The sequence below is a fragment of the Pinus tabuliformis genome, chromosome 5_1, assembly GCF_031772625.1.
Source record: "Pinus tabuliformis cultivar Carrire ecotype Pingquan chromosome 5_1, CPIR1, whole genome shotgun sequence".
Taxonomy (NCBI): domain Eukaryota; kingdom Viridiplantae; phylum Streptophyta; class Pinopsida; order Pinales; family Pinaceae; genus Pinus; species Pinus tabuliformis.
In genome coordinates, this window is record NC_142305.1 from 21424381 (window position 1) to 21451927 (window position 27547).

The window sequence follows — 27547 nt, forward strand, 5'->3', positions numbered from 1 at the left end:
GAGTGTGATAAAAAAAGCGCAGGTGTTTATGGAGTGTGGGCAATGGTCACTGAATGAATGTTTGCCCATATCTATTTACCAAAGTACATTAACTTCTTTAAATGCCTTTGTTGAGTTTCTGAATGGTTCGCGTCTGGCTTCAGTCCTTCTATCTTCAAGCAGAGACGCAACTTGCAAAAATACGTCTGACAGGTATGGCTGCTATCAGGCTGTTTATTGCGGTGGTTGGGATTATTATTTCCAACACTCCCCCTTAATCACAATTACCTCTATTGACAATTCCCAAACAGATTCTAAGATAAACAAAACTTTCACTTGCCAATGGCTTTGTGAAAATATCAGCAAATTGTTCCTTTGACCTGCAGTGCTGCAACACAATTTCATCATTGTTAATCAACTCTCTAATAAAATGAAATTTAGCATCAATATGCTTGGTCCTCTTGTGGAAGACAGAATTCTTTGACAATGCAATTGCCGAGGTGTTGTCGTAGAAAATAGTTGTTGTGCCCTCTTGGTCATGACGAAGATCCCTTAACATCCTTCTCATCCAAACTGCCTGACACGCTGCTGCTATTGCTGCCACATATTTAGTTTCTATTGTTGATAGTGACACTATTCGCTGCTTCTTGGAGGCCCATGAAATGGCTCCAGAACCTAAATGAAAAACATATCCTGACGTGCTATTTCTGTCATCGACACTGGCTGCCCAATCATTGTTAGTGTAACCAACCAGCCTGAAATCCCTAGTTGTTGTGTACAAAATGCCATACTATTTTGTCCCATTGACATACCTTAGAATCCTTTTCGTTGCTTGCCAATGTGTTTCCTTGGGTGTCTCCATGAACCTTGACACCAAACTTACTGCATACATTATATCCAGCCTAGTGGCGGTCAAATACATCAAGCCGCCTATCATGCTTTTGTATAATGTCGAATTGACATTGCTGCTACAATCTTCTTTGCTCAACTTCAACCCTATGATAATTGGAGTTGGTGCAGACTTGTTGTTCTTCATTTTAAACCTCTCCAAAATTTCTGCCACATACTTTGCTTGAGAGATAAAAATGCCATTTTTTGTTTGCTTCACTTCTATGCCCAAAAAATATCTTAACAATCCCAAGTCAGTCATTTCAAATTCACTCTTCATGACTTGTTTGAAATCAGCGATGAGAAAATCATCACTGCCTGTAAAAATCAAATCATCTACATATAAGACGACAATGAGAATCTTACCTTCTCTCTCTTTGATGTAGAGAGTAGGCTCACCATCACATTTGTCGAAACCATTGTCCAAAAAGTAAGCATCTATCCTGCTGTACCATGTGTGCAGTGCTTGCTTCAACCCATAAAGAGCTTTCTTCAACCGATATACTTTGTCTTCTTGGCCTTCAATCTCATAACCAGGCGGTTGCGCGACATACACTTCCTCTTTCAGCACTCCATTCAAGAACGCTGACTTTACGTCCATCTGATACACTGTCCATTTATGTTGCACGGCAATCGCCACAACTACGCACACTATCTCCATCCACGCAACTGGCACGAACATCTCCGCGTAATCTCTTCCATGTTGCTACTTGTATCCTTTGACAACTAGCCTTGCTTTGTGCCTTTCAATCTTTCCCTCAATGTTGCTTTTGGTCTTATAGACCCACTTTACCCCAATAACATGTTTTCCTTTCGGAAGGCTCACTAACTCCCATCTGTCATTCCTTTCTATTGCTTCTATTTCTTCCTCCATTGCCACAACCCATTTTTCTTCTTTGACTGCATCTTCAAAGTGAATTGGGTCATATACGTGACAATATAATGCAAAATAGGGAATTTAGACCTACACTACTATCAACTTCATCTTGCTCATAAATTTCATTTAAATTTCTGAATTTTGGCCTTCTTGTGCTTGTTAAAGATGGGCTTGATATGTCACTTGGTGTCGCGCTTTGTGGTGTGCTTGGAGAAGCACTTGCTTGGCTGTGCGAAATTGTCCTATTATTTGTTGATGACGTTGCTTGCTACCTACTTTTTTGCGCTTGAATAGGAGTAGAGGGAGTCACTGTTGAGGAATTACTTGCTGCTGTTAATTCCTCTCTGTCCTCATGTGGTATACATGCTTTGACATTGATTGTCTTTTCTAAACTTCCATCCCATGTTTCCTCTTCTATGAACTGCACATCTCTGCTGATTATGACCTTCTTGGTTGATAGATTGTAGAGTTTGTATGCTTTGTATTCATCATTGTATCCAACAAATATGCATTTCTCCCCCTTGTTGTCCAACTTCTTTCTCAACTCATCTAGGACATGTGCATAAGCCACACATCCAAAAACTCTCATGTGAGTGACATTTTGTTTTCTTCCACTCCATGCCTCTTTAGGAATGATGTTCTGGACGCTTTTGGTTGGACATATATTCAAGATATATACTACAGAAGCGACAGCTTTAGCCCAATATTCATTTGGCAAATGCTTTGCCTTCAACATACTCCTTGCCATCTCCATAATGGTCCTATTCTTCCTTTCTGCCACACCATTTTGCTACGGTGTATATCTTGTTGTAAATTGCTTGTGAATTCCATGCTCCCTGCAAAATCAAAGGAAGTCATTTGAGATGTATGCTCCACTTCTGTTAGTCTTGAGGACTTTGATTAAATGTCCACTTTGCTATTCAACAAGAGCCTTGTATTGGCGAAAGCGCTCAAACACTTCACTTTTCTGTTTTAGGAGAAAGACCCACGTCTTCATTGTGTAGTCATCCATGAAGGCCAATACATAGTGACTGCCACCAATTGACGGTGTCTGCATTGGTCCACATAAGTCTGAGTGGACAATCTCCAAAGGTGCCTTTGCCCTCACTGACTTTCCTGTTGGAAATGTCTCTCTATGTTGCTTGCCCAAGATACATCCTTCACATATGCTGTCTGGTTTTTCTATGAGTGGTAGTCCCTTCACCATGCCTTTCCTATGCATCAAATTCAAACCTCCAAAGTTGAGATGTCCAAATCTCAAGTGCCATAACCAGTTTTCATCGTTTACCTCTACTTGAAAGTTTACCTGTGTGACAACTTCATCTTTTCTTCCTTCTTCTTGTGAGTTCATAGATAGTTGTGCTTGTGCATCTTCTTTCTGCAAATCTAATATTATTTTTAGGGGAAACATTCTATTATTTATCATCTGAACCTTTGCAATAAGTTGTTTTCTTGGAGGCCTATCCAAAATTGTGCACACATCATTTTTGAAGAACACATTGTAGCCTTTTTGCATGAGCTGTCAAACGCTCATGAGATTATGTTTCAGACCGGGGACAAAGTAAACATCAGAGATGTATTTCTTCTCCCCCTTCTTTGTTAGGATATTAACTCTTTCTTTTCCCATGATAGAGACTTTGCTATCAGTCCCTAATGTCACTTCAGCTTTCACACTTTCATCTAGATAAGAAAACATTTCTATGTTTCCAGACATGTGGTTCCTACACCCTAAATCTAGATACCATATATCACTCTGTTTTTCTTGTGTTACATTACAAGCTAAAAACATGCTATCATGGTTTTGATTTTCTCTTGTGAAATTTACACTTGGTTTGTTACTAATGTCATATTACTTCTTTCTACATTCATTTGCATAATGACCATACTTCTTACAGTAATGACATTGAACTTGAGATTTATCATACCTCTAACCTTGTGCTTGATTTTGGCTTGGGCCTTGACTTGGATTTTGATTGCTGCCTCTTCCATTTGAGCTTGAAGGGCTGCTTCTTCCACCTCTGTGTGGGTTTCTTCCTCTTCCTCTAGCATATGATCTTCCTCTGCCTCAACCTTGACCAAATGATACTTGTGTCTTGAAGGCATGCTCCAATGAGGAGCCCACTGCTCTATTTAGTCTATGTTCATGAGAAATCAGTGATGCATTAAGCTCATCCACTGAGAACTGTGAGAGATCCTTTGTCTCTTCTATGGCCACAACGATGGCCTCAAACCTTGCTAGAAAACATCTCAAAACTTTCTCAACTATTCTTCTTTCCTCAAGTGTCTTACCATGAGACCTGATTTGAGTAACCGGCCCACTTACATGTGTAAAAAATGAGTCTATATTTTCAAACTCTTTCATACAAAGTGTTTCAAAATCTCTCCTCAACATTTGCAGCTTTTTTGTTTTGACTTTTGCCATGCCTTGGTAGGTTTTTTGGAGGGTGTCCCATGCTTGCTTGGACTTCGTTGTTGCTGCAACCCTTGGGAAAATACTTTCATGAACTGCTTGAAAGATATAAAACAGGGCTTTTGAATCCTTCTTCCCGTTATCTCTTAACACATCTCTTTCTTGTTGAGATAAGGCATTGTACGCTGTTGCATCTGTTGGTTCTTGAAAACCATTCTCCACCAAATCCCAAATGTCTTGAGAAGAAAACAGGGCCTTCATTGTAATTGCCCAATAATCATAATTTTTGCCATTAAACTGAGGTATTTGAGGATTAGTCAAACTTGTGCTTGATGTTGCCATTTATGAGCGTAAAATAAAAAACTTTCTACTTGCTAGTAAATATACTCAAAAACAATCCGCCCTCCAAACAATTTTCACTATTAGTAAAAACACTTGCTTTTACACTAACAATATTTAACCTGCTCCGATACCATGTTAAAAATATTTGGGAAATTTAATTTTCGTGGAAGGGCAGAGGTATTTTGACTTTTGCGAATCTAGGTTCGCGCATCGCGGAGCTGATTTCACACACCTGTCATCATGCACCGTGAAGCTGATTTCACGCACTTGAATTTCGTGCAGCGCGGAACTATTCCAGAGACTTAATGAATACTCACAACAAAAATAACAAGATAGGTTTGGAGCAACACACTAAAACTTAGTATTCATTTCTTAAACATGAAAATACATTTACATGAGACTGTGGCTCATTCACCAAGTAAAATAAAAGTTTTATAATGATTTAAACTTACGCGGAATAACACACAGTAAAACAGAGTAACTGTTGTTTTCACGCACCCACCAAAAATTGCTCCACCATTTTCTCCACAGAGACTTGCGCTCTTTTTCTTACCTCTTACTCTCTCTCTAACCTATTACAAAATGACTTTTACATTCATATATAACTCAACATACAATTTTACATTTAATTCATGACAGAGCGAAATTAATATGATGTTGTTGTTGAGTGTGATCAGAAATGCGCAGGTGTTTCTGGAGTGTGGGAAATGGTCGTTGAATGAATGCTTTCCCATATGTGTTTACCAAAGTACATTAACTTCTTTAAATGCCTTTGCTGAGTTTCTGAATGGTTCACGTCTGGCTTCAGTCCTTCTATCTTCAAGTAGAGATGCAACCTGCAAAAATACGTCTGACAGGTATGGCTACTGTCAGGCTGTTTATTGCGGTGGTTGGGATTATTATTTCCAACATTAAAAAACCATAAAGGAATCTGTGTCTTTTTATTAATCAAATATGACATTGCATATATATAGGAAGTGTTGTCTCAAGATAGAGAAATTATCTTGGAAACACAATCTATTGGTTGTTAGAATATCTAAACCACACACTAAACTAGGGAAACCACTCATATAGAATAGGAACAGATTCTTTACATAGAAAGTCACAACTGAGACAAGTAGAACTTAATATTCCAACAATCTCCTCACCACAATTTTCACATTTTCCAACAATCTTACTCACTGTTGAATTTGTTGTTGTCGCTCAATGAATGTACAATTTGGTTATAGATCAAACCAATACTTTTGTTAATCTTCTCATTACTAGTGCCAGAGAAATTTGTTGTTGCCCTTGAGTGGATGTACAATTCGGATGGATATCAAACCAATATTTTTGCTATTCTTCTCATTATTAGTGCCAGAGAAACTTCGAGTCAATCAAAGAAATACGAGACTCATTCAGAGAGAATTGTCTGAACGAACATTCACCATACTTGTGTACAATTGATTCACATTAATAGAAGGATACACATCTCAACAAAGCTCATAATAATTTGAATGTCATAAACAATTATGACTAAACGCTAACAAACTTTAGAACAATAATTCTAATAGTATATTATTTTATGTAATTTTTTATTATTTTAATGTTTTTTTAATTGAGAAATGAATTTCTTATTATACAATTTGTTTCTACAAATTGGCACATTCTCATCTTTATTACAATATTTCAACTCAATGTTTTTTAATATATTTTTTCTCTTAAAAAGTGATCTTGTGTTTCAATATGCTTTGACTTGGCCTCATACACTAGATTGTTTGTGAGTTTGATGGAACTTTGGTTATGACATTTGACAATTGTAGGTAATTGTTATTTTTTTCCAACATCCTCAAGGATTCCTCTAAGCCATATTGGGACATGTAGGACAACATAATGCTTTGTGCTTAGCTTTTGTGGATGATAGTGAAACAATTGGTTGTTTCTCACCGCTCCATGATATAGCTCAAGATCCTATATTGAATACAAATGTATAAATGGACTTCTTCTCATTTAGATTTCTATCGCAATCAGAATTAGTATGACCCATGAACTCAAGATTACAATCATTGGTATATTTAATGCTAAAATTAACAATTACTTTCAAATATTGAAAGACCCTCTTTGTAGCATTCCAATGACTATTATAGGGCTTAGCCATGAATTGACTAAGTAGACACTGACAAAATATGTGATATATGGCCTCGTTTTAGTGATATAATTAAAATTTTCTACCAAATGTCAATATGAAGTGGCATCCACCTCTTTTGTTCCATTATCAATGTTGATCTTGACATTTTGTTCTAATGGAATAGTAACTTTCCTAAATCCATCCATATTAAGCCTATTGACTAACTCCTTTAAATATTTATATTATGTGATTAAAACCTTGTTGCTGTCCCTGCACAACTCTAGACCTAAACAATAGTGCTATTGTCCAAGGTTCTTCATCTCAAATACTTATGACAATTGTATTTTGATGCTTTTAATCAAGTAAAAAGCATTCATTCTTATAATTAGATCATCAACATATAAAGAGATTAAAGCAACATGTCCATTTTCGTCTGACCTAATATATAAATTAGAACGCCTTCTACTTTTTAGAAAACTTTGCTTAAAAAAGTTGTTTATTTTCACATACCATGAACTACGTTCGTATTTAAGTCCATATAAATCTTTTGTCAACTTGTAGAGAAGATGTTCTTGACTTTTCTATACAAACTCCTCTAGTTGAACAAGACAAACTTCTTTTTTTAGTTATCCATTTAGAAAAAGCTAAGTTCACATCTCACTGTTGTAGCATTCAATTATTTAGTGGGCAATACTATAATTATTTTAATTGTGTTCATTTTTTATACTAATGCAAAATTGTTCTTAATCTGTACATTCTTTTTGCAAATAATGTTTTGCGACCAATCTTGGATTATTTTTTTATAATACCATCAACTTTAGATTTTAACTTATGAAACTAGTTTCAACCTATAGGTACTTTCACTATAATGTTCTTCCTTAGATAAATCAAATTGTGTAAACTAGAGGAGATAGAGAAGAGATTGTGGGTACCTATGGTAGAAATTTCAAACTTTTGTTCACTATATTTTAGGAGATATGCCTTATGGAAGTTAGGTTTGTTGCATATTCCTCAAATAAACTTCAAGGAGGTTTGTTTGGTATTTCTTCTATAACTTATTTTGTGGGAATTTTTAGATTATGAAAATCTCAAAGATCCAAGAAGACATACAGAGTCTCATCTAAAAATTTCATAATTAGATTTGCAAAATTGGATAAGTGGTATGTTGTATAGGTTTTTTCTTGGGAAGATTCCAAAAACAACAAGTTTTGGTAGAAGCAGACCTCGTGAAGGCATAACCAAGAAGTAGACCTTGTGAACGCAAAAGTAGTAAGTATCCTTGGCAATGGAAGAAGCAACGAATAAACTTGTTGAAGGAAGAAGTAGTAAGCAAACCTAGTAAAGTAGGTTGGGGCCTACAAATATCGTATAAAAGGGGATTGATATCTCTTGTAGGTTGGTTCCTACAAATCTCACAAAAGAGGGGATTGATGTCTCCTGTAGGTTGGTACTTGCAAATCATGCAAGAGAAGGGATTGGTGTCTCATGTAGGTTGATGCCTACAAAGATCTATTATAAAAAAGATAATCATTCTTATCTTATGTTCCATATGTTAGATTGTTTCCTTATGAATCATAAACATTTAAATATGTAAGAACTTGTCTTATATTAATACATCCCCCTCCTATCAGTATAAGTTTGAATCCAACAAAAATTCCAACTCTTTCATTGGTAAACATTCATAATGTCTTCTTAGTAATTGAAGTTGGAAAATGTTTATTTTGTTCAAATTTTGATATGCATATTGTAGTATATCCCATGCTTCATTTGACTTTAGTGCTACTAGAACTTTTGGAAGATTTGGCTCATGCTACATACATGGCTTTTTGGATACACAAGAGCACATTTGAGTCATTTATCTTGTTTTCTTTCAAGTAATCTCTTGAACTTTTTCATGAGTAGTAAGTAGCTTGATTAGATAGCATTAGGCATCAAGTTTCAACTAGATTCCACAAATCCTAATGAAAAAATACTTTCTTCATCCCAATACTCCAAAAATCATAGTTTCTCCTCATTAAACTAAAAGACCTAATAATTCGCATAATTTGTCTTTTCACGGTAAATCCCTTTTGGAATTCAATATTGTATCCTAATAATAAATAATATATCTTTTAATGATATGACCAATACACTTAATCCCTATGTCTTATTTCCTATTTTGGGAGAAGAGCCATATAAGGTGTTCTAACCCTAGGGGATGCTTCCTTCACCATATGCTTCTTGTGCTCTCCCATCACAATTTCATTAACCTAGGAAATATTTCCTTCACTATATGCTTCTTGTACTCTTCCATCACAAGTGGATTAATCATACCATAACCTCACTTTACTTCTAAAATTGATTCAAAACAACTAAATAACTTTAAGTAAGATTTTATTTTAAATAAAACTAGTAAAAATTTAAAATAATATTTCTATTTAATTTCCGTAAATCTTCAAAATAATGCACCACTTTTTCTTTATTCATTTCAAATTTACATCACTATATCAAATATACACCGAATTGATAAAAATGGAAATGGTTGTATTAATGAAAATAAAACCCACTGGTCAGCTCTACGAAAGAGAGTCTGAACCAGGAGAGTCTAGCTCTACAGAACACTCTACATTGTTCATCAACATTACACATTAAATAGAATACATGGTTTTAGGGAAGTTAGAACAGCATCCTAAGAAATAGAAACTAATTCCTATCCTGAGGCTACGTGAACCAACTCTACCTATTCTAGGATATTCTCCATTATCTTCAACACTCCCCCTTAATGGAGAATGGATTCACATATATGCCTAACATCTCCCTAAACATTTGAAACTTAACTTTTCCAAGGGTCTTAGTGAAAATGTCCACAACATTATCACATGTATTACAATATTCGAGATGAATTTTTTTAGATTGCACTTTCTCCCTAACAAAATGGAATTGAGTATCAATATGTTTAGTTTTTTTGTGAAACACCGGATTGTTGGCCAACTTGATTGAACTTTGATTGTCGCATATTATTATTGTTGCGACTATCTGTTCTTCCCCAACGTCCTGGAGAAGTCTCCGCAGCCAAACCGCCTCGCACGTTGCTACTCACATGGCTTGATACTCTACTTCTGCTGAGGATAAGGAGACTTGCTACTCCAAGTGATCACCCCGGATCCAAGACTGAATGCATAACCTGTTATAGATCTGCGATCATTTACATTTCTTGCCCAATCTGAATCTGCAAATCCTACCAATCTAACATCAGAAGAGTCAGTGTAAATAATTCCATAATCTACAGTACCTTGTAGAAACCTCAAAACATTCTTCGCTGCATTCCAATGGCTTCCAAGAGGCTTAGACATAAATTGGCTTAACACATTGACTGCATAAGCCAAATCAAGTCTAGTGGTGGTTAGGTAGATCAGACTCCCAACCAGCTATCTGTAAAGTGTTGCATCCACCACTTTTAAGCCATCCTCACACTGCAATTTGATGTTCTGCTGCAATGGTATCGGTGCAGATTTACACTGATCCATTCTAAACTTTTCTAACAGGCCTTTGACATACTTTTCTTGAGAAAGAAATGTTTGACTTGAATCTCTCCAGATCTCGAGACCTAAACAATATCTGAGTTCACCGAGATGCTTCATCTCAAACATCTGTGACATTTTCTACTTGATTTCATCAATTAGATATATAGCATCACCTGTAATTATCAAATCATCTACATATAATGAAATCAGCACTACACACCCTTGTTCATCTTTCATGGTGTAAAGATTAGGGTCATTCTTACTTTTATGATAGCCAACGTGTAGAAAAAAAATGAATCAATTTTCTCATACCACGACCTAGGAGTTTGTTTTAGTCCATAGAGTGCTTTCTTCAACCTACAGACTAAATGTTCTTTTCCCTTCTGGACAAACCCTTCCGGTTGCTCTAAATAAACCTCTTCTTTCAGTTCCCCATTCAGAAATGCAGACATTGCATCTAGTTGGTGCATCATCCAATGTTTCTTAGTAGCTAAAGCAATTAACATTCTGATGGTGTTCAATTTAGCTAGAGGGGCGAAGGTTTCTTCATAATCTATCCCTTCTTTTCGTGTATACCCCTTTGCAACCAACCTAGCTTTTAGCTTTTCTAAAGATCCATCTGCACTGATTTTCGGTTTATATAACCATTTGCAACGTATAACCTGTTTTCCTCTAGGGAGTTCTACCAATTCCCAAGTGTTGTTTTTGATTATTGAATAATATTCCTGTTCCATGGCTATTTTCCATTCATACTTTCATTTGCTTCTTTATAACTAGATGGTTCAACAACATTCATCATACTAGTTATAAATGCATTTTCCCTATATCTTGCAGGCATTTGATCTTTCCTACCTAATCTCCTGAGTGGTGGGGTGGTGGTTTCAGACCTTATTTCTTCCTACTGTTGCTGCTATTGTTGTTGCCGCTGCTGTTGTTGTTGTTGTTTCTGCTATTGTTCATCCTCTGCCTTTATTTGCTGTTGATTCTGATTGTTCTCTACATCCTCTTCTTCAAATTACGGAATGTCCCATCCATCATAGTGCTCATCAGTTTCTTCACTATCCTGCTCATGGAATTTAACATCTCTACTAACAAAGATCTTGTGAGTAGAGGGATTAAATAATCTGTATGCTTTATATGACGAACAATACCCTATAAAAGTGCATCTGATGGCTTTTGAGTCTAATTTCTTTCTATCTTCCTTGGGTATGTGGGCAAATGATTTACATCCAAATATTCTTAAGTGTTTTACTGCAGGCTTATATCCATACAAAGCTTCAAAAGGAGTTTTAAACTGAAGACTTCTTGTAGGAATCTTACTTTTTAAATAAACCGTAGTACTCACTGCTTCAGCCCAAAAACCATTTGAAATATTCTTACCTTTCAGCATACTTCTCGCACATTCCACCAGAGTTATGTTCTTCCTTTCTATTACTCCATTCTACTGTGGAGTATGGGGTACTGTAAACTGCTGCAAAATTCCATGATCTTTACAATATCTGATCAGCTCATCTTTCCTATATTCTCCCCCTTGATCAGAACGGAGAATTTTTATCTGTTTCCCTGTTTGTCTTTCAATCATATTTTTAAACTACTTAAAGTATTCAAATGTATGACTCTTCTTACTTAAGAAATACACCCAAGAAAACTTCGTACAGTCATCAATAAATAGTAGGAAATACACTACACCTTATAATGATTTTGTTTGCATGGGACCACAAAGGTCTGTGTGCACTAACTCCAGTATATCCCTCTGTTTCTTTTCTACTCTAACATGGAATTCTTCTCTATGCATTTTTCCTAAAGTACAAGCATCACAATCATTATGTACTTGCTTTAGCATAGGAAGATCTCTTACCATTTCTTTCCTCTATAGTAACAGCAAATCATTGTAATTGATGTGGCCGAATCTCTGGTACCAAAGCTCTTCTGTAGTCGGGCTCGCTATTGTAAATGCTCGAATCGGTGAAGGTCTCACATCCAACTTGTACAGTTCTCCTGTTCAGATTCCTGTAGCAATTGTCTTCATTCCATCTAGCAAATCCTTAATGTAATAGTTAGATTTTAAAAATTGAACTTTCAAGTTTTGATCTGTAATCATAGGTATAGAAATCAAGTTCTTTGTTATGCCAGGCACATACATCACATTGTAAATTTGTTTAATATTACCATCAGGTAGAATGACAAAAACTTTCCCACATCCTTTGATTTGATGACTTATGTCATCTCCTAGGTAAATCTATGCACCTTCATTAATCTCTTTAAAATCCTCCAGCCAGTCACTACAACAAAACCAGCGATTTGCGCCAGATTTAGTGCCAGATTTTAGTGCATTTTTTTTGTAATTGTGATGAGCAACCTGGCGCTAAATCTGGCTCTATTGTACAATTTTTAAAGCGTCCTTTTTTGCACCTGATTTTGCATCCTTTTTCACGCTAGATTTTGCATCATTTTTTACACCAAACTATGCATCATTTTTTGCGTCAAATTTTGAACCAAGATTTGCATCTTATTTTATGACAGGTTTTGCTTCTAGTTTTGTGTCATTTTTTGCATCTATTTTTCATTCTCTTTTGCTTCATATTTTGTGTCATTCTTTGCTTCCATTTTTGCACCATCATTTGCATCAAGTTTACACTGTATTTTGAATCCAATTTAACGTCTTTTTATGCATCCATTTTGTGTCAGTTTTTGCATCTAGTCTTACGCCAGGTTGTGTATCTAGTCTTACACTAGTTTTTGCTTCTATTTTTGCACCAGCTTTGGTGCCTATCTTTGCACCATGTGTTGAATTTGATTTAGCACCAAATTTTGCATCCATTTTTGTGCCCATTTTTGCATCTTTTTTTGGACCATTTTTTACATCCACATTTACATTTGATTTGTCTCCATTTTTCCCATCTCATTTTGCACCATATTTTGCGTCATTTGTTTCATCCAATTTTGCATCATTTTTAACACCATCTCTTGCATCTAATGTTACATCATTTTGAGCTTCCAAATTTTCATTTATATTTGCATCTTATGTTGAGTCATGTGTTGTGTCCACCTTTGCATCTTATTTTGTGTCTAATGGTACATTCAATTTAGAGCCATTTTTTACGTCTACTTTTGTATTTGTTTTTGCCCCAAGTTTTGCATCCAATTTTAAGCTATTTTATGCCCCTTTTTGCACCATTTTTTTGTGTCTACTTGTGTCCAATGTTGCACCATTATGTACACCGACTTTTTCATCCAATTTTGCATTTTTTTGGTGTCTAGTTTTACATCGTTTTCACCATCCAAATTTGCATCTTTTTTTGCCTCATTTTGTGTCCACATTTGCATATAATTTTGTGTCTGAGTTCGAGCCTAAATTTGCATGTGATTAGGAATCATTTTTTACATCCAATATGGCATCCTTGGTTTCACCTTTTTTCAGCCCCATTTTGCATCTTGTTTTATGTCTTTTCTTACATCTTTTTTTTTTTCCTTTTTTGCACCCAAGTTTGCATCCCAAATTTACACCATTATTTGCATCATCATTTGGCATATTAATTTGTAACGTTTTTTGCTTCTTTTTAACGCTCAACTTTGCATCTTATTTTACATCTAGTTGTTGTCTTTTTTTTGCATCTAATTTGGTGCCCATTTATGTGTCCTTGTTTTTGCCCAATTTGATATCCTTTTGTATGCCATGTTTTGTTCCCTTCTTTGTGTCAACTATTGCACAATTTTTCACTTCTAATTTAAAACACTTTGTATGTCAATTGTTTGCATTTTGTATTAATTCCTAGTTTAACATCCAATTTTACTTTCAATTTTGCATCCATGGTTACATCTGCATTTGAATTCTTATATAGAGTATACTTTTCTTTACATATATGACCCCCTTTATAGATTCATAGTGAAATATATGATAGTTTCTAAATATCATTAAAGCAGATATCACAATTCAAAATCATTTGTAAAGAAATTTAAGAGAAATTGACAACATCCATCCAAAAAAATAACAATGTGTCATTAACAATTTTCAAAACATGTATAAAATAGCAACATAATACTAATAAAATCAGTATTATTTTTAATCAAAACAAGTAAAATTCAAATATGATTAACAAATCAAAATATTTCATGAATATCGTTATTCTACGATAAATTAACAACACACATAAATCAAACTCATCGTATGATTACAAAATCAAAATGTCTCATTGATATAGGGTAAATTCACAACACCCATCTAAACATAACAATGTCATTCTACACAATAATTTCTTCATAAAAAACAATGCATGTGCATGCCTAGCTACCACCACCAAGATCATCCTCATGATCATCTTGACCATCCTCATTACTCTGATCCACATCATCACCAACACCGCTACTATCATCATCATCTCCTCCTTCACCACCATCATCCTCATCCTCATCCTCATCATCTCCTGATATATGTTGAACATAATTTGGATCATCGTCTTGGCAATCATTACCTATAGCATTCTGACAAAAAAAATCAATATTACATGTTAGTATTAATTACATAACACAACGCATGTTTTTGTTATACAATGTTAACCATAAAATGAGGTAAGATATAATATCTAATAGTACTAAAAAATAAAATGAAAATATGGTTTAAAAGTATATTGGAAATCCAACTAAGATTACATACCATAGAGTCCATCCAAACAACAAATTCAACCCATCTCTTTTGCTGCAGCACCTCCTTTTCCAAATGATTTGGAGGTCTTCCATATTTTAGTTCCTATCAATCAGTAAATAGGGAGAAATTAGATAACAATGACTTTCTTCTAGTACAAAATTTATTAAAAAAATATCACATGTTTAATATACTTACAAAGGTTGTTATCAGTGCTTTTAAACCTTTCTGGCCACTACGATGAGTGACTTTTGTCTTGGTTAACCTCGCCTTGGATGCCTTGTCCTTAAACATAAACCAATTCAATTTATTTTCACACAAATACATGTCTAAGATACTTATAAGTATTAATACATTCTAAATAATGTTTAATGAAAAATTCAATACCTGAATGCTCTCATTGCCGGCTTTTCTTTGTGCATCCAACTTCTCATATGATTTTACAAGTTCTTTCCATACTTTAAAAGGTATGTCAATAGGTCTTTGTTTCAGTCTTTGATCTTGAGGCATTTTTTTAATTTTTCTTGTTTGGTTAAAAATTTTGGTTAAAAAAAACCGAACAAGTAATTCACATCAATGGCATGGGGACTCTATGGATATGTGTAAAAAAATGGCTATAAAGAAAACATCCAAAAAACATATGAGCTCTCCCTTTGATGGTCACTTGGGGCATATGGCTGGAAAGGAACAACTCCATTTTCGAAAATCAAGGACAATCCTTTCTCAAAGTCCTTCCTAATATTTGCTCCAAATGTCTTAAAATGAAAAACAAAATTCAAACGTCATCCTTAAACATCTCCCTTAAATATAACGTTGGACCATAAATTCTTCACTTTTATTGTTATCGGCTCTGGAATGATTTTTCTATATGCAATTATATAATGAAATATGTGTGCACTAATGAAAAAACATTGAGTTTCATTTTTCATAATCACAAACAATGAAAAAAGAATCACACGTAACTAGCATCATTTTGGAAATTTTATATTTATTAAAAATCTTTAACATGTTTTCCTCCCATATCTCATAAAAAGGTGTGAAATTTTTTATATACTCTCCAATAAGCCTAAGGATCACATACCTTTTAAAACTTTGCATTACCATTATATGTTTCTCCTTGAAGATATATAATATGTTTCTTCTTTAACATATATATTATGTTTCGCATTTCTTAATATTTGACAAAATACTAAAGTTGAAAAGAATATAAAATCTCACTTTTTAGAATATTTTATGATATAAGAGATTGATTTAAGTGATGTTTTGGGTTAGGAGAGGTTAGCTTTATATAATAAAAGAATATTAACAATTTTAAAGTCTAAATTTTGACAATTCAACATAATTTGGCTTTACATAATAATAAAAAAGAAATTAAGAATTTTTATTTCATATATCTTATTTATAACATTTTAATGGTTTATTCATATAGTAATAAAAAGTTCATATTTATAGGCAATTTAAAAATGATAATTTTAAGAGTGTTTACATCTAAAAAGTGTGGGAATAGTTTGAGATATGGTAGCACACAGTGTCCCATCATTGTGAGTTTTTAATACCATGAAAATGATCATTTAAGAGTGTTTACGACGAGGGAATAGCTTGAGATATGATAGAACACATTATCCCATCATCGAGTTTTTAATACCATGATTGTTCACTAGTGAGAAAAAATCACATGGAGAGAACACAGAAAAATAACCGAATGTAGAGAAAAAAAAAACAAAAAACAAAAACAAAAACAAAATTTGTAAAAAAAATCATAAAACAAATATTATATACTTTTAAATTTTGTATTTGTAATTTAACTTTAAAAAAAAAAAAAAAAACAAAAACAAAAAAAATTAGTAAGAAAAATTCATAAAACAAATATTATATACTTTTAAATTTTATATTTGTAATCTAACTGAAAAAATTAACATACTCGTAGAGGAGCTAATTTATTTGCAGATATTTCTTGGTACCTAAAGCCATCACTTATATTTTATTAATTTATAAATAATTTATATTTTATTAATTTATAAGTAAATAAACAATTAACACTGTAAATTGTTACACAATTAATGCTATATAAAAAAGGTTAAAATTTTATCTATGATTTAGAATTAATGTTTTAACATGGTCTACAATGAAGCCATTATCACCTAAATCAATTTAAACTATCTATGATTTAATATTCAATAATCCAACAAAACTACAATGAACATCTTCCACGAGCTTATCATCTTTATAACATATATTGCTTCAGCTGAGATTCTAGTGTGTCAATTTTGTTTCATAACTACGGGTTATCGCTCTGTATAATTTTATTGGAATTAACGTGACCTCGGAGAATTTCTCTGATGAGATAAGAAAAACGCTCTGATCGAAGGATGGTAATGTATTCATAGAAGTCACTGCAAAAAATCATTTGGGTATGAGGATTTTCAAGATTTCAATGGAAATCTGGATGTGGGATGCGATGTTACGATGTGGGTCGAAGAGATTGAGCTCTTTCTTTTTCTGGATTATGGGATTTGAATGCAGGAGTTGTTTCTATGGATGATAAAATTATGAGATTGAGGATTGTGGTCTTTGAATGCAGAAATTGCTTCTTTGGATGATAAACTTGTGCTTTTTTTATAAACAGTTGTGGGGATTCTCCTAAGTTTTTATTGATTTCTCTTTTGTGTATCATTCTTGTCATTGTCAACCCCATTATCATATCAATGTCTAGGATGAGAAAGACAGGGATGGGATCAGTGAGGGCTCAATGTCTTTGTTGTCATTAGAGTCCAGGTCGGTTGATGGCAGTGAAATGGAAGGGTAATCCCCAAGGTGGTTTGTTAACGATGATCAGACATGACACAAAATGAGGCGTGGGCTCGTTCTGAAGACCAAGTGAGTGGATTCCTTTGATGTGGAGGCCATGGAGGTGCTCGATGTTCATAAGGGCCATGATAAGGACCTTTCATTAGGACAGACGCTCGACTTGGCATTCCAAACACTTGGAGTGGTCTATGGAGATATGGGTACCAACTCCTTGTATGTTTTCACTAGTGTATTCATCCAAGCTTGTACCAAAGGAGAGGAAGATGTTTTGGGTGCATTAGCTTTAGTGATGTACACAATAGCCCTCATCCCTTTGGCTAAATAGGTGTTCATTATGCTCAAAGCCAATGACAATGGTGAAGGGGGGACATTTTCCTTGTACTCTTTGATTTGCACATATGCGAAGGTCAATCTGCTCCCCAACCAGCAACCATCAGATGAAAAAAATTCCAGTTTCAAGCTCAAGTTGCCCACCCCGAAACTGGAAAGATGATTAAGAATCAAAGAAAGCCTTTAGAGAAGTACAAAATTGAAGACCCTACAGCTACTCTTGTTTCTCATAGGTACTTCCATGGTAATTGGGGATGGCATACTTACACCTGCAATATCAGTCATGTCTGTTGTTAGTGGCATGCAAGATGAAATATCTAGCTTTACGGAAGACACAGTGGTCATTGTCTCAATCATATTGGTGATCTTGTTCAGCATAAAACAGTTTGGTACAAGCAAAGTAGGCATGACATTTTCTCTGGCACTCATGATATGGTTTTTCTCTATTGGTTCTATTTTACTTTACAATATTATTTAACATGACATGACAATTTTAAGGGCATTCAATCCTGTTTATATCTATTACTTGTTCAAGAGGAACACTATCAAAGCATGGATGTCCCTAGGAGGTTGCGTGTTATGCATAATAGGAGCTGAAGCTATGTTTGCTGATTTGGGTGACTTCTCAGTAAGATCCATCCAGATAGCCTTCACATGTGTAGTATTCCCATGCCTACTATTGGCTTACATGGATCAAGTTGCATATCTTATGAAGCATCCCTTTGTGGTGGAGAACGTATTCTCTGCTTCAATTCCAGATGGTTTTATCTGGCCAGTCTTCGTGATAGCTAGTGTTGCTTGCCATGATTGCAAGCCAGGCAATGATCTCAGCAACAATTTCATCTATTAAAATGTCCATGGCCCTAGGATGCTTTCCCAGATTGAAAATAATTCACACATCCCGACGGTTCATGGGTCAGATCTACATTCTTGTCATCAACTAGGTTCTAATGATAATGTGTGTCTTGGTATGTGATTGTTTTAAGAGCACGGTCGAGATATCAAATGCATATGGCATTGCAAAGGTAGAGATGATTATGGTGACTACAAGCCTAGTGACTCTTGTCATGGTTCTTATATGGGCAAAAAATATATTCCTTGCGATTGGATTTCCTGTTCTATTTGGATCAACTGAGCTAATTTATTTTTCTGCAGTTTTGATGAAAGTGGGGGAAAATGGTTGGATAAATGGTTTTTGCCACCTGCTTCCTTCTTGTGATGTACATTTGGAACTATGGAAGTGTTCTGAATTAACAGGAGTTGTATATCTTGTTGGTCACGGAGATGTCAAGGCTAGAAAGGATTCATGGTTTCCTAAGAAACTGGTTATAATCTACTTCTATGCTTTCATGAGGGCAAACTGTAGGGCAGGCCCTGCAAGCCTCAATGTACCTCACACCAATCTCTTGCAAGTTAGCATGACATATACTGTCTAACTTGAAGGTTTCCATGAATCAAACATGTTGAATGTTTTTCAAGGACCAAGTCACAACATCAATATGGTGATGGATAACAAAGATTTCCTTGAAGGTGGCAGAGATGAAGTGAATTTTAATGTGAAGTTAATAATCATAAGTTTTGTTGTCGACCAAGATCTTCATTACTTAGTCCTTGATTTTGTTTGATAGAGAATAATAGCCATTCCTGCGATTAATCACTGATATTTATGAACAAAGACACCATTCTTTTTTCAATGAAGATGATAGGTGGTATTTTATATGCATGGTTAAGCCTAATATAAGCCATGTTTTCTACATAAGAAAGTTATATTAAGTTATATCCATGAAAATGAAAGGAAGATGACATTGCATGTTTCCTCGTATAGCTAACCATCGCTCAATAACATTGGATGCTTCTCCACCTCATTCATTACATCATTGCTTAAGAACCTTGGATGCTTCTCCATTTTTTTTGACATCATGTATTGATTATGTTGTTGTTGGAGGTTTTACACTAAGTTTTTCAACATCGAGCTTACTAGGGCTTGCACCACCGGGGTTATTAGTAAGAATCTCATGAGGTTTGCATAGCCATGATTATTAGAATCAAAATAGTAGGATTTGCACTAAAAAACAGTTCATAGAGCTTTCCTGCTGGGGAGAAAATCACAAGTTCAACTTCTGCAGTGCAGAGCACCGAGAGCTCGTAAGCTTTCTTCAGCAATCCACCTACGTTTGGAAAATGTAGCCTGCCTGCTGGCGATGTTCTCAATCCTCTTCCTCTGCATCTTTCCCCTCACTATTCTTGTATGTCCTCTTTCGTTTTTCCCTCCAAACAAACCCTCTCAAATTGAGAAAGCAAAACAACTCACTTGATGAGAATCCGAATCCAATTATCGCTTCTAACAATAACCCAATACGATACCAGAAGTGATTACACAAAACCTCATTGACTCTTCATTTGTTTGGAAAAGATCCAAGCATATACTTCTGACGAGGGTTTCCGTCTCAAGTCTGGCTCGCAGGACGTCGCTTAGTCAATTGCGAGAAACGTTTTCCACCTGCCTGTCACATACGGTTTGTCACACTATATATTAAAATCAGGGACAATCCTTTCTCGGAGTGGACAATCCATTTGAATGCATTGATCAATGCTTTGTGCAACGCTGGTAGAGTGGACCATGCAAGGAACTATCTAATGGAGATGAAAAAATTTAAATCCTGATATAGATTGCTATAGGACATTCGTTGGAGGCCTATGCAAGTTGGGTATGGTGGATGAGGCAGTGAATCAACTGGCGATAATGATTAGAAAGGGTCTCTCACCCACATATGCTCTGTACTATTCACTCATCAAAGCTTGCTGCAAATCAAAGAAAGTTCAAGCCGCTGCCCAGATACTGAACAAAATGCTTAGGGAACGTGTTGTTCCAAGTCATGCAAGTTTTATCTATGGCATGCATCATCTTGGGAAGGTAGGAAAAAAAATTGAGGCATAAAAAGTTCTTGAAGAAGTGATAGATTGTAAATCCTCTGTACATGTTAAAGTATACATAGAAGTAATGTTTGCTCTATTTCAGACCAGTGAAGTGGAAAAATCATTACAATTAGAAGGCAAAATAATTAGAAGAGGTTGTGAAACTAACTTTTTGACTCTGTAAAACAGTGTTTCTCTAAGGGAAAAATTGATGAGGTATCCAAGATTTTAGAAGGCATAAACCAAAGGTATCTGGTACAAGGTATTACATTATGAAAAAATTGAAATGGTCAGATTTATTGTTTTTCCAAGGAGACCACTCTTGCTTGAAGGAATGGAGAGGGCTCTGCTCGTAAGAGAGTACTGAACCAAGACCATTGTCAAAAAATGTTGAACCAAGAGTATTGTTAAAAAGCAATGTTGCTTAGTTGCATGAAAATTTAATTGTCCAAAATTTAATTTTGGACTCTTTGCTGGCAAAATTTCATATAAAGGTATGCCCTTTTGCCTTATAACATGATGATTTTAATGAAAATGGAGGAAGGGAATCAACTTCAGAGAATCAAATGAAGTTAAAAAATATTAGATTATCAATTATAATCCATAGGAAGGGAGGAAAATAAAGGGTATGGTTGTGCTTAGCCTAAAATGTTTGCCTCTCATTTGAGAACTTTTCAAAAACTCAACCTTATTTCTGAATCTATAAACACAACTCTAAGTTTACATCTCAATTTACAGGTAAAGGTTCGGTTTAAAGCAAATCTAAAAATAAGAATAAGCAAATCCAGAAGTAAGAATTTGAAGCATTATTATTGTGGCAGAGCAAGGCAACTAAAATTTGAGTGTGTGGGAACAAAGTGGGATCTAGAACATGGAAAACTCACCAAAAAAAACAGCAAATATTGTGGAAAGCGGAAAAGAGGAAAAAGAGCATCATTCCTTTGTTAATTCTCATACAAAATACAAATTAGATGCATGGTGTGAAGGAAAATGAAATTTACAGGTTTTTGGTTGAAATTTATTGGTGTATCTATACGTGTGGCCCCAAATCATTTGTAGGTATCGTACCTGTAATTATGGGTAAGGCCATATTTAATTTGATTTATTTGAAACTAGGTTTGTGGTTAATTCCAACCTAGGAAAACTTGATATATAGGTTCAATAACCTTCTTGTGTTGTATGCCCTCATTGTGTAGGCTCAATAACCCTCTTGCTATGTGTGCCTTTGTTATGTGGGCCAATAACCCCTCTTGAGAGGATGCCTCATTCGAGTTCAACACAGTGAAAATAATTTCTTGTGAGGGAGAAGAAAGGATTGAGAGGTATGAAGTTACAGGAAAATGGAGAGCTAGAGTGACTATGGCAGGATTTAGTGTATATCATCTCAGTGCTAATGTTAAGGACACGGTTAAATCTTTGCTCTGTTAATCATATTGCAATAGCTATAAGACTAAGGAAGAAGGAGGAGCTATGTATTTACTATTTTGGATGGTTGGACAAAATTCTCATTGCAACATCTGCTTGGCATTGAGAGGCAACGACTATAAGAATGTTCTTGTACAAGAATTTGTTATAATTTATCAATACCATTGTTGAAACTGCATGTGACTTTCATGTGTGTCAGGGAAGAGTTCAGAAACCTGACACAATAACTTATTATAGGGGTAAAAGATGAAGCTAATTTAAGGAAACAATGGTTTTTACCTGTCCTGTTCAACCAGGGATAAGATAGTTATTCATTTGTATTTTGCTTCCTTATCCAGGTAGACAGGAAAATGCTAAGGCTTGCTAAAATCAATGATATGCCTGCCTACACAGTGGGTAATTGGATAGAGATAGTTACTATTTAACTTTCAGGAACTTATACTTCACTAGCTAAAAAGTTTTGGATTTTTTTTTTTATGACCTTGAGTACAGAGTCTCATAATCAACTAGAAGAGAAATCAAGTCTATCTTTCAATTGCTTGAACCAGGACTATATCACGGATATTGCAGCAATAAAAGAAATAATTCCAATCTATAGAAAGGTAGCATAGTAATAACATACTTGAGTTTGCGGGGTGCTTCAAACAATCTCGTCCTAAACATAGGATTCCAGGTTGTTTGCAGATTTTAATTGGTGAGGTTGGCTCTAATTTTGGAACTTTGTTGGCTCTGCTGCAGGTATCATTTTGCCACAAATCTTCGCCAATCCTTTTTCATGGACTCACTAAAGGACTCTCATTTTCTGCATCCTTCATATGAGTAAACCTTCGACCCAGCACTGGTTTTCAATACAAACTTTCAAAGAGAGAAACTGGTAGTTTGGAGTAGGTTACAAGACCTCCTTCTATAATGAACAGAGATGACCCCGGAATGTGGCAAAAGTTCTCCCCTTCAGCCGGTGCTAAAGAAAACAAAGAGCTTCTCTCTGAAATCTCTAACGGCGTGCTTGGATGGCCTAATCTGACCAAAACTACAAAAATGTACCATGAGTTTTCCTCTACGTTGTTATATTGTGAAGGATAGTGTTTCCCTCAATTACTAACCGTTCCAATAGCCCCTACTTCCTGATCCATTAGTTTTGACTTCTCCAGACACTAAAGAGCATTAACGATTCTATTCCATTACACAAATAGAGCTGGAAGGCAAAACCCTTCGGAGCATAGTATTTCATGTTGAGGTATCAAATTCTTGGTTCCATGGAAATAGAAACCGCATGAAGATATCTACGAACCACTTGAACATAAAAAATGTTCAGTCTCAAAACTCTGAAGTAAATTCGTAAAGAATGTAGCATTAGCTTTCTTGGCTTAGTGAAATCCCTAATTTTCTATCCTATTTGCCTATCTTAAAAATCTCACGAAAACCTGTAAAGATTGTGCCATCGTGTACGCTTAGCCTCTAAAAGCCCTAGCTTTCTATCTTCTTCTGTGTAATTTGAATAGAACACCATCAAATACCAGAATTATCAATTCCCATTCTCCAAAACTTTTAAATGTGCGGAACTGAGACAAAAATCATTCAATCAAACCACTCGAAATGCATATGAATGCTGATCCATTAACTTAAAGAACTTCTTCCCAAACTCTGCCATTTTTTAAACAAAATTTTGAGCACAACCTTGTCTAGTCCATTTATAGAGAGCGTTAGTTTATGAAATCTTGCCTGTAAGCCAAAATAGAGTCAAAATTTTCCATTGAAAGCTCAGAATAACTGAACCAGAAATAACCCTTGTGAAATTTGCTGCTTAAAACATTGTTTTGAGCACGACCTCTTTCTTCAGATTTATTTTAGATAATACGATAGCTTATTTAATGAAATATTTCCATAAAGTTGAAATATGGCAAATTTTTCCAATCAAGAACTCTAAATAATTTCATTAGGACAAGGCGTAGAGGATTCATGACGGCGACAAGAAAATAATGGCGCTTTGCAATTTTAGCACTCTCTTGCAGAAAAATACCTTTTCTGAAATCATTTTGACCACGAAGAAACGCAGATGAACTGTTGGAAGTCGTGCAGAGAGAGATCTGGTGGCTCGTGGATCGATTCTGGGGCAATGTTTATGCGATTGCAAACCATGATTGTTCATATGCGAGCTACTGAGCTCGTTGAGAGGGATACGCGCAATGGCACCAAACTACCAAGAGGATTTGAATTTAAAGGCGGGATAGAATATCTACCATCCGATCATGTCATCGACGGCCATATATTTGTCTTTCAATGAAACGGATTTTCAAAGAATTTGAAATATTATACATTTTATAGAATTTGAAATATTATACATTCTATTATTTAAGCTGAATAATAGTTTTACTTTGGAAAAGTAATTGGGCACATCAAATAAAATATTGATGCGACGGACATAGAACTCCAAAACAATAATGCACCCTTCTCTTACTCCAAAACAATAATGCACCTTTCTCTTACTCCAAAACAATAATGCACCCTTCTCTAGCTGATGTGTCAATGCTTTCTTTGAAATGGAACTTAAAGAATTAAGTAATTATTCATTATTAAATTGGGATTTTATATAAATTAATTGATTATTTATTAATGTTAATTTCATTTTATAATTTTATTGTAATTTTTAATAGATTTTTGTTAAAGATAATTATTTGAGCTATTATTGTATCAAGATTTTTGTTGTGTCTTTTATTATTATATTTTAATCCACTTTAAACATGCTCAAAATATGTTTTCATCTTCATTTGTGGAGATTATCTACTTGCATATTCAAAAAGTTTTGATGTAGTTTTTGCCTTGAAAAATGATTATTGTGATTGTAATGGTGAGAAATTATTCTATAAATAGTGTTAAGTGTTATTTAGAATAAATGAGAAATTCTTTTTGAATATATAAGACTAATCTTTGAGAGAATAGATATATATTCCCTAATTATCACATAAACAAGGGGTTAATCTTGCATTTAGTGCTTTATCTCTGTAGAGTTTCACTAAACAAAGGGAATGCCTCCTCCTGCGTGACTTCGATTGTCCCTCCCTCTTACAGGATTGCAAAGCATTAAGAATTGAATCTTCTTTATTTTAAAGATGTAGTCTTGTCGAATATACCAAAAACATAGTAGGATTCTTTCATTATTGACAAAATCAAGCACATGTGCAAGGGAAGTATTCATCTATGGATGGTTAACAAGTTCATTAATAACTACAAGCAAACGCTTCAAACTATGTATTTAATGATCTCTAGTCATCATCTAAAGGGTTCAAGAATCAAATCAATTCCAACCTAAGTTCTACGTATATGGTAAACCTCTACTCTAGAGGTTCTATTATTGTAAAATTTCACAACTATGGAAGTTGTGGCAAGGTCTCAAAGGAGGGACTTTCTTTTTGGGGCAAAACTAACCTTTTTTCAAAAGATAGTTTCTATAATTGAATCCATCTTCAATATCCATTTCTTCAACCTCACTCTGCCGGATTTGAATATTGAATCCCCCCTACTTATTTTGGGATGAGATGATCTTTCAAAAGCCAACATAAATATATTGGGGACTTACAACAATATACAAACTAAGCAAGGAAGGGTATACACACATGTGTTAGAATTTGAATTGAAGTTGACTTGAGCAAAGGTATAACAATGCATATTTAATTAAATATTGGTGATTTTAACAACCACGTCCATTAGATTAAAATAATGATACTTTATGTGTATCTATATGCAAAGACAAAATACTTGAAAGGCACCTTCCCAACAACAAAGGTCATTATAAGAAAAATGGAAAAATAACAAGTTGATGGGTGGTATGATTGAATGAAGAATCAAAGGGCAAGAAAGAAGAGACATCCAAGTTTAGTCCTAATAAAAGATTTTATGGCCCCTTCCAAGGAGTGCGTTATTAAGAGGGACACAAACATGATCATGGAGTCTGTGCTAAAGTCTTATGGGAGAAATAGGAAGCATGTGAATGAGATATTATGGATTTCAAAAGAGAAATCATGTTATTCAATCCAATAGAAGCAAGCGGATTGGTGCTACTTGAGACTCCATAAGCTCTAAATCAATTGGTGAAAGCAAGAAGTCTAAAAGATAAATGCAAAGAAAGGAATATCCATCTATGTACAAATCTACAATAAATAAATTCAAAATTATACAGTGTTTCCATATAGACAATGTTAGGTCCCTATAACACTAGTGATTCCCCCATTACTAGTGTCATTGTGGCCCTTACTGTTATTGTTGTGCCCTTATTGTCCCCATATTGTTATTATTGTGCCCCATAGAAGCCCACTATTGTTATTTTTGTGCCCTTATATTATTATTGTTATGTTGACTTTGATTATATTGTGACCCCTTAGACTCCTATATATAGAAATGAGGCTTTGTCATTTGTATCATCCAATAATTGTTCTTTTGTGTAATGTAAAGGAGGTTGCCCCTCGAAGAGGCTGATTTCTAAGTTGTTGATCTATCTTTTCTATCTTTTTGTGAGTTGGTTTCATAACAGACAACCTAGGTTCGAACCCTAAAAAGTGTAGGGTCTTTGTGAGTGTTTGTGAGGGAATGTGTTTGACATCACATAATTGGATTCCCTTCATCATCAAAGAGACATGTGTCCCAAAAGTCAATTTGGTTTAAGTGGATGTTAATATGATACATTGTATATTTTCTGAGGGTAGTAGCACAATTGGAAAAAAGCATGTTGGCAAGCCCTTGTGTATCCAAGTGATCGAAAGTTCAATCCCCCAAACATATCTCACCAATTGAACTTAAAAAAAATATGATACATTGTATATTGCAAAGCCATTAAGTTAAGTAATGACCTTGGCTAACCCAAATATTTAATTAGAATTTAAGCTCAAACACAACATTAGAAATGAAACCTTCACTCTAGATCTAAGGATATAGGGGTCAACATTGGATATTGGATACAAGACAAGGTGATCAAATGTATCTCTTGGACTAGCATTTTTTACAAAGGAATACAAATTTTAATGCTTATATTAACATGTATGTATAATATAATAATGAAATAGTCACTCTTTAGTTCATGGATAAAAGTGTTGGTGTGGAAGGAAATCTCGAGGGATGTGTCACTATAGTCATAAAAATTGCATTTATTGTGGCACATGGAGAACTTATTAATTGGGTGTAGCTTTAAAAATGGATAGGAGTGTTATCCTCCCCACCTAACTGAAATTCCTACAAATGACATATTTAGTGATTAATGAGTATATTGTTGTAATAATTTTGAACCCTGTGTTAAGAAATCCCTATGCAATCCAATTTAACTTAGGTA

At 34.7% G+C, this 27547-nt stretch overlaps 1 protein-coding gene and 1 pseudogene across 1 annotated transcript; one reads left to right on the top strand and one right to left on the bottom strand.

Moving 5' to 3' along the window:
- Positions 1 to 14235: 14235 nt before the first annotated feature.
- LOC149163322 (uncharacterized) lies at positions 14236 to 15944 on the bottom strand. The gene is made up of 4 exons (XM_089430712.1): positions 15136 to 15944; positions 14947 to 15033; positions 14761 to 14853; positions 14236 to 14588 (listed from the first exon to the last, which is right to left on the bottom strand). The coding sequence occupies exons 1-4, from the start codon at positions 15256 to 15258 to the stop codon at positions 14391 to 14393; spliced, it is 501 nt and encodes a 166-aa protein (XP_089286838.1). The 5' UTR covers positions 15259 to 15944; the 3' UTR covers positions 14236 to 14390.
- A 1553-nt stretch (positions 15945 to 17497) lies between these two features.
- Positions 17498 to 19140, top strand: LOC149163323 (putative potassium transporter 12 pseudogene; annotated as a pseudogene).
- The last annotated feature ends 8407 nt before the right edge of the window (positions 19141 to 27547 follow it).

Excerpts from the sequence above, each read along its gene's own strand:
- LOC149163322 (XM_089430712.1), bottom strand. The coding sequence starts at position 15,258 with ATGCCTCAAGATCAAAGACTGAAACAAAGACCTATTGACATACCTTTT. Across the intron at positions 15,034-15,135 it reads CCGGCAATGAGAGCATTCAG|GACAAGGCATCCAAGGCGAG; the intron begins GTATTGAATTTT and ends TTTATGTTTAAG. Across the intron at positions 14,589-14,760 it reads TTGTTTGGATGGACTCTATG|AATGCTATAGGTAATGATTG; the intron begins GTATGTAATCTT and ends TTTTTTTGTCAG.